Source organism: Scardinius erythrophthalmus (genome assembly GCF_964197995.2).
Source record: "Scardinius erythrophthalmus genome assembly, chromosome: 1".
Lineage (NCBI taxonomy): Eukaryota > Metazoa > Chordata > Actinopteri > Cypriniformes > Leuciscidae > Scardinius > Scardinius erythrophthalmus.
In genome coordinates, this window is record NC_138221.1 from 33,408,653 (window position 1) to 33,418,534 (window position 9,882).

The 9,882-nt window shown below is 34.0% G+C and overlaps 1 protein-coding gene across 1 annotated transcript; it reads right to left on the bottom strand.

The window, feature by feature from the left end:
• Positions 1–942: 942 nt before the first annotated feature.
• On the bottom strand, positions 943–7,497 carry LOC308695866 (Fc receptor-like protein 2; the record flags this gene model as incomplete). Its single annotated transcript, XM_081374116.1, has 10 exons — positions 943–998; positions 1,270–1,356; positions 1,931–2,032; positions 2,731–2,973; positions 3,223–3,504; positions 3,586–3,756; positions 4,101–4,229; positions 4,302–4,366; positions 6,401–6,590; positions 7,470–7,497. 10 exons carry the CDS (start codon positions 7,495–7,497, stop codon positions 943–945), a joined length of 1,353 nt encoding a protein of 450 aa, XP_081230242.1.
• Between the last annotated feature and the right edge of the window lie 2,385 nt (positions 7,498–9,882).

A 9,882-nucleotide genomic window follows, 5' to 3' on the forward strand; every position in this document is an offset into this window, starting at 1 on the left:
TCAAAAATACATTAAAGGCAGTAATGTGAAATATTATTACAATAAAAAGTAAAATTCTACGGGGGAAAAACTAACTTTTGAATGGCAGTGTAGGCTATATACAAAACTGAGAACAAATTTTCAAAAGCCTACTCTCAAAACCTTTTTTTTTTTTTTTTTTTAAACATAAATAGCCAAGGACATAAAGCAAGACATCACCTTATCACCACCCCATTTCTATTTTTTTGGGGGGATTGCTAGATATTCATTTTTAAGACTACACGTACAAAGAGCTATTTCTATCCAATAAAATATTTTGAGCATAGCTAGAAAAATAGTAGTTTCACTATGTACATTTATGTTTAAAGACAACTTGCCCAGCCATGGAAATCACAATTTTAACATTCTGTGAAATTTCCATGGCCATGGGAAGCTGTACAAATACATTTAAAATCAAGGATACAGAAATAAAAAAAGGGAACTTGGTCCCTTAGTCAGAAAAGAAATAGCCTTACACTGAATATTATGTTCCCTCAGTTGTCAAATGATAAGCTGCCGCTGCTGGTATTAACCAATATAAAAACACATGTGCAGTGCTAAAAAATACTAGCTTATTTCTAATGAATAATCAGCTCAATGCTTTTCAAATTTTAACATGCATAGTCTCTGAAGCACAAGAAGGCTTACTAATGCTGCAAAAAGTTCTGGTAAATCCATTGCCTTGATGATCTTGGTCTTTCACTTCTCAACCAACAGTAAACTCATCAGAATCCTGGGATTGAAAGTTTCTCCTCCGGGCATCTTTTTTAACCTGAGCATACGTCACATCACTAGATCCAGCATCTGAAAATATATCAGTGGATTCAAAATGCACATTTTATATACAGTTTTTAAATTACTTCTCAGATTCTCAATAATACATGCACATTTTCAGTGGTTGATGTTTTTATTTTGACACTCACTTTAATCCGTTTCCAGCTTCAGTTTAGAGTAAATGTCGTCACTCTCAGTGTTATTGCCTAGAAGATGCCAACAGTTCATATCACTAGTGCTTACTGTACGTCCATCAGTGGTATGAAATATGGCATTATTACATGCTAAATAACACATATTATTTAGTGTTCTGTCATAATTTTACAGAGAGGATCATTTTGTTTTAAAATGACTAGATTTACCTCAAAATACACAATTTGCATGCAATGACCTTTTTGGATCAGATCTGTTTCACAGTGCACAGCAACAAAACCACATCATAAAATCATAAGAGCAGAGACTCTTAATTCCATGTACCTTTGTTTGCTTTCTTTTTCTCCTGTTTCTTTGTAGATTTGAGTTCAATCTCAGCATATGTGATCTCAGTCGGCATGTCAACACCGTCTACAGTGAACAACAGAGAAAAGATATAAGACACTTGGTTTAACTCGATTTGCTCTAAAAAATGTCAGTAATACAAAAAAAGCTGGGTTTGATTTCCAATTTATTTAGAAAAGAATACTGAACTCATCATAATGACATAAAGTGCCTTGACATCATTACTTACCTGTGCTTATTTCTTTATTAATATTTGTATCAACAGAGTCATAAATATGTGAAGTTCCTGTAATAAATTAATACATGAATTAATTTTCAATAATACATTTTTAAAATATTATTATCTTATATGTGAAATCTTATAAATTCAGTTCCACAGAAAAATACTATTTCATGCTGACACAAAAAAAAGCATAATATTTCATACAGAAAAAAAAATATTTTGTTATGCAGTTTTTGATCAAATAAAACCAAATTCAGTATATGTATACATAAGACCCAAAATATCATCTTAAAGTTTAGAAGAGTGAAATATTATCTAGTTGTGAAATATGTCCTGTTAGTTAAAAGTTATACCTCAGTGTCTTTTATCTCAGCTTGTAAAGATGTTTGTCTTAATGAGTATTGAGTAAAGACTGACCAGACAGCAGTGTTGTGTCTCCGGCTTCACTCTGGTTCTGCTCTGATTTCTGACTGATGTTCTGCTGTTGACTGACAGGAGATGGAGACTCAGATCTTACACCTAGAAGACACAAAATATTTGTGTACAATCTCTTTCATCTATACATGTTTAAGAATGACAAAGTGTTTAGTTTTTATTTATTTTTCACATTATGGTTGTGTCTAAAACATTAATTTGCCTCATAGGCAGAAAATGAAACCTGATAAATGACTAATTTGGAGAGTTTTACACATGCAGTCTCTGTATATCAAACAACTAGTGGACAAGATGGAGGACTCGCTGTTTCAATGAGTTTCAATGATTTCAATATAGATGACATAAATATATATCAATACTTTTAAGTATTGAAGTAATAAATTATGTTTTCCCCGACCAGCTGAAATCTGCCCAGAAACCTTCTGAAACCAGCAAACATACCAGCTTTACCAGGTTTGGAAACCAGCAAGGACCAGAAAACCAGCTAGACTGATGTAGTTTGGCAGCTCACAAGCGTTATGAACAAAGCTAGTGTCTGAGAATCTGTCACTGAGTTTTAATATGTCAGATGATGAACCTTTGTTGTTTCTGTAGCGCCACAGGAGGACAATGAAGACAATAATCAAAACTGCAACAGTCAGTCCTGCAGTCACTCCAATTATCACGAGATTGAGGCCATTAGATCTTGAGGCTGGAGAAAGTCAGATACATATATATTTTACATCTACATAATGTAAATTATACAGGATCATTTCAACTGTGTTTATAGTTCTTACTCTCACCTCTGACTGAGATCCAGCTCTTGGGAGACTCTCCTCTCTCTGGGTGTTTGCAGTAGTAGAAACCCTCATGTGACTTTGAGACAGTCGGGATGATCATCTCTGTAGTTTGATTCTGGATGAGTGATCCATCTTTATAGAAATCAGCTCTGAGTTTTGGTGGGCTTATATATGGATATAAACAGCGTAGAGTCAGATTATCTCCTTCAGTCACAGGATGAACAGGACTCTCCAGAATCACACCAGCTACAGAAACACAGGAGACATGCAATATATGAACAAAATGGTAACATAATAAAAACAAGACAAAATAAAAAATAACTTTATATTTTCCACTGCCCACATGGTTTCTGTTTTTAGTGTATTGCTATGATGGTCTGGCTGGTTGTTTACTGGTCAACGTCACACTACAGTATATCCTGCTCTTGTTTAATAAACCTGTGTATTGATTGTAAACTGTCAGTGAAATGAATAAAAACAGAAACACAGACTCACAGTGTACAGTGATATTAACAGGATGATAGTTCTCTCCAGATTCAGACTGACACCAGTAAACTCCAGTGTCTGATGGGACAGTGTATCTGATTGTACATGTAGATTCTGTTTGTGATCCCCAGCGTAATGATGAACAATCTTTCAGCCGCTCGCGGTCTGTGTATCTTCTCACTGTCCATCCATCAGAGTTACTCTGGTCCTCACAGCTCAGAGAGAGAGAGACAGATGTGAAGTGTTGAGTTCTGCTGGGACTGATGATCAGAGACACTGGAGGAGAAACGCCTGACAAGACAATTACAGCTATAATTTGGAAATTGTCTTTATTAAATATGAACCAAACATTTAAACTCTCTGTGTACTCACCAGTGACCCACAGTGGTTGTGTGTTGCTGTATGTTGTGTAAACGGCTGTTTTATCTCTCTCTGCTCTGCACACATAAACTCCTGTGTGATTTAGATGAGCAGAACTGACAGTGTATTTTCCTCCAGCTCCTCTGCTGCTGTCTGAGAGGAGGGCATAATGAATCCTGTTCCCTGTATAAAGTCAGAATGCGTAGATTTTGCTTTAAGGAACTATCTGATTTGGCCCTTATAAATTACATTGTAACAAAACTTAAACCTGAATACACTGGTTTACATTGGTGTAACTCAAATTACTCATTGTGTTTAGGTTGTTTTATTCAGGGTTTGATCAATGGCTCTTATGTTGTTACAGATACAGTGACTGTAAATGAAGGATTGGGATCTCAAAGTTTCACTGCTTGGTGTCCATGGAAGTGTTGCCCTTAATACAGTCTGTGTCTGGTTTCAGACATATTAAATTATATATTTCACTTCAATAAAACCAGCTAATTCAGATGAAGCACATTATAACTGACCTGAGACAGTTACAGTGAACCAGCTGAATGTCCAGCCTGTAGAGGAGCCGTTAACCTCACAGATCAGAGTCACTGGATCTCCTTCAGTCAACCACTTCTGAGGAGAAACACTTAAAACTGCTCTGGGAACTGAAATAGAGACATCACTCATTAATAACATGTTAAACTTGTGTGTGTTTATGAAGAGATGATCAAACTCACCTGATACTGACAGTGTAACTTCATCACTGCGTTGTGACCAGCGTGATCCTTCAGTCTCTGTCCCACTACAGGAGTATTTACCTGAGTCAGACTCAGAAACAGAACTCAGTGTGTGTTCCTGTCGTTCACTGAAAACACTGGTTGAACCGTCTTTATACCAGTTGTACCTCCAGCCAGAGCCGGATTAACGCAAAGGCAAACTAGGCACGTGCCTAGGGCCCGATTGGCGGGATGGGGCCCAGACAGAGGGACAAAAAAAAATAATAATAATATAATGTAAAAATATCCTATCTACAATTTATTTCAATATTTATTAATTAACTAAAAATAGTGACGATGTTTATCTTCACCATAGACTGTTACATTACTGCAGTTAAACCAATTAATGTGTCCGTTACAAAGCGGGTGCCGGCTTCTGAAAGTATGTGTAACGAACGCATCCATCAGGTGCTGCGAGGCAAGCACACAAAGAAGCACAGCTCAAAATGCAGGTGTGTGAGTTGTCGTCATCTATTTTGGAGTGATTGCAATGTATTCTAAATATAAACTTGTCCTGTAGATCAGCGTCATTTCTGTAAAAATCATTCACCGCTTTATTACGAGTTTAAAAGAGCGCGAGCGTCATTAACGTGCCCAGACGCGACGCTTTGAATTTGCGCGTACAATGAATGAATAACATCGCGTCGGGAGCTGACTAGTAAAAAAGCTACAAAATTAAAAGACAAGGCGTCTGTATTCTAAGTTAAAAAGCCAACACACTACAACATTTTTAAATGTTTCAAATAAAGGATCTCATGGGTCTATCTTCTAAATTCTGCTATTAGATTATACCCTGACATTACGCCAATAATATCAGTTTATACATTTTCTTCTGCTCAGTAGCGATCGTGTCTTTCTCTTCCACTTGATTTGTGTATAGCATATTTAAAGTAGCAATGCGATATAAAAGCACTTATGCTCATTTACTGAAGTGGGATTCTGGAACTGTGAATAAATTGAATAAAACAGCAAAATAACAACAACAACAATAACATCTTCATTAAACAAAAAAGAGATTACCTTAGATAAAGTTTGATTAATATGTACATACAGTAGGCTACCGGTAAAAGTCTGGACCCATTACTATTTTTAATGTTTTTTGAAAGAAGTTTATTATAATGCTCTACAAGCCTGCATTTATTTGATCAAAAATACAGAAAAAAAACAGGAATATTCAGCAAGGATGTGTTAAATATATAAAAAATGATAGTGAAGACTTTTTTAAAACAACTTTTTAATAATCAAAAATCCTGAAAAAAAGTATCACAGATTATAAAATAAATATTAAGCACCCTTTCTAACATTTGATAATAAATCAGAATGATCACTTGACACTAAATTCAGCTTTGCATCACAGAAATATAAAGTATAGTAAAATAGAAAACCATTATTTAAAATTTTAATAATATTTCACTATATTATTTTTCTGTATTTTTGATCAAATAAATCCAGGCTTGATGAGCATAAGAGACTTCTTTCAAAAACATTAAAAATAGTAATGTGTCCAAACTTATGTACTGTGTAAGTAAAAATATACTGCTTTTAAAATTAAATGTTGTATAAATAAAAAGGTTAGGAATCATATTTGTTTCAAGTGTTTTTTTTATTGGGGGTGGGGGGCCTCCAACATGAATTTTGCCTAGGGCCTCCTAATGTCTAGAACCGGCTCTGCCTCCAGCTAGTGACTCCTCCATCATATATGTCACATCTGAGAGTGACTGAGTCTCCTCTGAATACAGGATGATCAGGTTTAATGCTCACTTTGGGTTTTGGTCTTTCTGTAGAACAACAACAATAAACATTGAAAATAATGTGATAAATAATATAATAAAATAAATACAAATAATAAAATGTTTTTTTATTGTACGAACAGTTACAAAACACTAAATCAAGTTAAACTGAAGTCTTGTTCTCTATGTTTATTTAGTGTTTTATAAATCATTTTCATATAGTGTTCTCAGAGTTCATTATGAGAGGAAAAACACTTGTCATGTATTGTCACTGCTACTGGTTTACTGTAATCTGTGTAATATCGTCCTCTTCTTGCTCTCCATCTGTACTCTCCTCCATCAGAGACTTTCACACGACTGATTGTTTTAGTTGCAGCTTCAGAAGATTCAGTGTTTGAGTCTTTACTCCAGAGAAACTCCCATCCACCCCATGACTGATCCAGCTCACATCTCAGAGTAACTGAGTCTCCAGTGAACACTGAACTCTGTGGCCGTACAGTCAGAGTTGGTTTGGGAAAATCTGTTTATATAAAATTATTGGGAATTTGGGAGCATGAGCTCTGAAACATTTTCAACCGATGATCTCATTCTCTTACTGGAAAATTATTCATATATTTTGATTTCATAGACAGGGTCAAAAAGGTCAACATTATGAGACAATGCAAAAACTTAAAACAATAGAGGTTCAAAGCCACAATCTTTGTGTTAATAATCCAGAGCTCGACTCACAGTGTCACACCACCAACATCTACACCAGCAGTCAAAGAGACACACCATTCAACAAAGTTTTGTGCGGGTGCAGCAGTTCACATGAACATTTAAAATTATACACTACTAGATGATAGTGCTGGATAAACTGGTATAGTTTCTGACCAGTAGGTGGTGCTGTAACCAAACCTGCATCTGCTCAGATAAATGGACAGGCAAAGCTATAGTCATAGTATTAATTCAAAGAAAATCTTTGGGTTTGGAGGATATTTGGTCAATGATATAAAGGGGTATTTGTTCAATGTTGCACATGATGTATAAAAAGGGCTGATTTTGGAGTTATAGTGATTTCTTCACCCAATTCAATTTTAATTGTGAGAAAGTTATTAGAAGTATTCTTTTACTGATGATTAGAATGGTAAAAGTTATATCTTCTATTTCCCCTTCAACCTAAACGTAAAGAAGTGCATTTTAAAATTATGTGTGATATTTATCCAGACAAGGAATTTCTAAGATTAAAATTGAATGTGGATTCAAACACTTGCCAAATTTGTAATAATAATATTAAAACTTTTGATCATTAATTTTTAAAATGAATTGTAATTCATTTAAAATGTAGTTTGGTTAAACCTTTTTTGGACTGAGGTATTTACTTTTTAATATAAAACAAAAAATAACTATTATCTATTACTTGGGATATGGTGAAAGTTGGAATACATTGTTCAACTCAAGTTAAAATATTTTATTCACAAATGCAAAGTTTTGAAAACAGCACCACAGCCTGATGTCTTTAAAAAGCCCAACCGCAAATATACTGAGGCCTTAAAATTATGAGAAGTTATAAAGGCAGGAAATTAAATTTTGTCTTAAAATTTGAATTTGTTCAACCCTACAGTGTATATGTATTTATGTATGCAGCCATCAAGGGTGCGAAAGCAGAGTATGAAAGAGAGATTGAGGACCACTTCACCCACAACAACCCTGGCAGACGTTCACACCATCCTCACCCGCCCCCAACAGACATGGACCCCCATTCATTACACAGGAACACAGGGTGAGGAGTGTGCTCAGAGCTGTTAATACACGTTTTAAAAAACATTATTATGTTAAAAAATATATATTAGTCATTACAAATTAGTTATACAGCTTTTTATTCTGCAAATCAACTTCAGAAACATATAATTTGTAAATCCAGTGACACAACTAATGACACAATGCACTGACATTATTTAACTATTTCATTTAAATATTTTTTATGGTCAGAATAAAAAATCCCAGAATATAAAATAATTATGTTCAGGAAAATAGCAGTATTCATTTAAGTTGAGTGCATTTTGCTTGTTGTATGAATTAGACACTTTTATCACAATGCTGATTAACTTTGATAAAAGTTCTCTCAAAGTTACCAAAGTAACGTTGTGCCAACATGTCATTGATAAACGTTCTAAAAACGTTAGTATCAAAACATTATTCTTACTTGTTAGTGGAACGATTTAAAAACGTTACTAAATTAAAACTAATAAACAACTTCAGAAACATAATTTGTATATGGGTGATTCTTCAATTGGGGGCTATTTTGCCATCTTACATTTTGATGAATGAAATTTGGTTGAATTTTGTTAGAATTATGTCAAGACAATGTTTACATGCTTTGATGTAAAGATATAATAATGGCCGCGACTGAGCTTAAATATAATTTGAGTATTTTATATCTATTTGCCAACTGGCACTGCAAAACGTCATTCCCATCACAACATCAAAAAGTCTCATAATGCAAAGAATGTATCAAGGAGATCATTTAAACTCATTTATCTTGCAAACATTATTAACCTTCAACAATACGTATAAAAAACAAAATGTTTCCATTCAGCGAATTACATATATTTTCTTGTTCTTACCATCAAAATGTGTTTTTCTGTGTTCATCAAAGCACACTTTAGTTTAATTTCTGGAAAATTAATTTTAGATGTTTTTTCTTTTAATAGGTGGATGAGTATTTCATTAGGCTTTTTATTTAGTACCTCAAGATTGAACATAAAACAGTTTTAAAGGTATTTTTGATGTAAATTAAGCAACGTTGCGGTAATGACATACTGTTTTGGTAATGACATAAATGAAAAGTGCACTGATACATAAAGCAAATTTAAAGGCTTAAATAATGACTTATGGTGAGTGTTGTTGAAAGAAATGGACAGATGTGAGGAGATATATATAAATATGACAACCATCAACTTGAACATGTTTATTTCAATCATGAAGAAACCATACAATATTTTCTAGAGAATCAATTGTCACAATGGGATAAAACAGCATAAAAATATCCTTCATACACATTTCATAACTATGACTATTACCATTAGGTGAAATACTATATGTTTAGGTTAAAAACTCATAAAAGTTGCATTGGGTTAAAACTAACAATGGATAATGAAATGTGTTTGCTTTCAAACATGTATTTGAACATTCAAAATGTGAATTAGAGATGATAAAGGGAGATGGATGGGATGTGGAGAGAAAGAGATACTGTGCCCTAGTTTAAATGACAGGCATAGTGTAGTCACTCAATGAGCAAAGTGTCAAAGAGCAATGCCATTGTGTGTCATGTGGGAGTATTGTGGTTTACCAATGTTTTTGCTTAGGATCTTGCTCATGGTATTAAAATAAGCTAATTTAATTTCATAAAGAATTGTCCTTGTTGTAAAATTAGGTTTTATTTAGAATTTAGACTTTGCACATGTCATTACCACCATCACTTGTCATTACCATCACAACAAGTTTTGTGTTGGTAATGACGTGTTGCGGTAATGACATTTTTTATTTATTTTTTTCAGGAAAAAAGATGCTAGGTCATGGATTTGCTAACATCACTCAGCAGCTAGTACAAAAAGAACTTTAAATACACATAAATCATGTGAATATATATATACATTTATCAAAATACTGCTGTTACAGCATTTATGGTAATGACGCTGAATAAGTCTACTCCATGATCAGAAGGAATTCATGATTAAATTACTTACTTTTTCAGACATCAAATATCACTGTTCTTTCATGGCTGACATGTGCTCCTCTGCTAGTCTTCATTTCCATGGTGTCACGGTTCA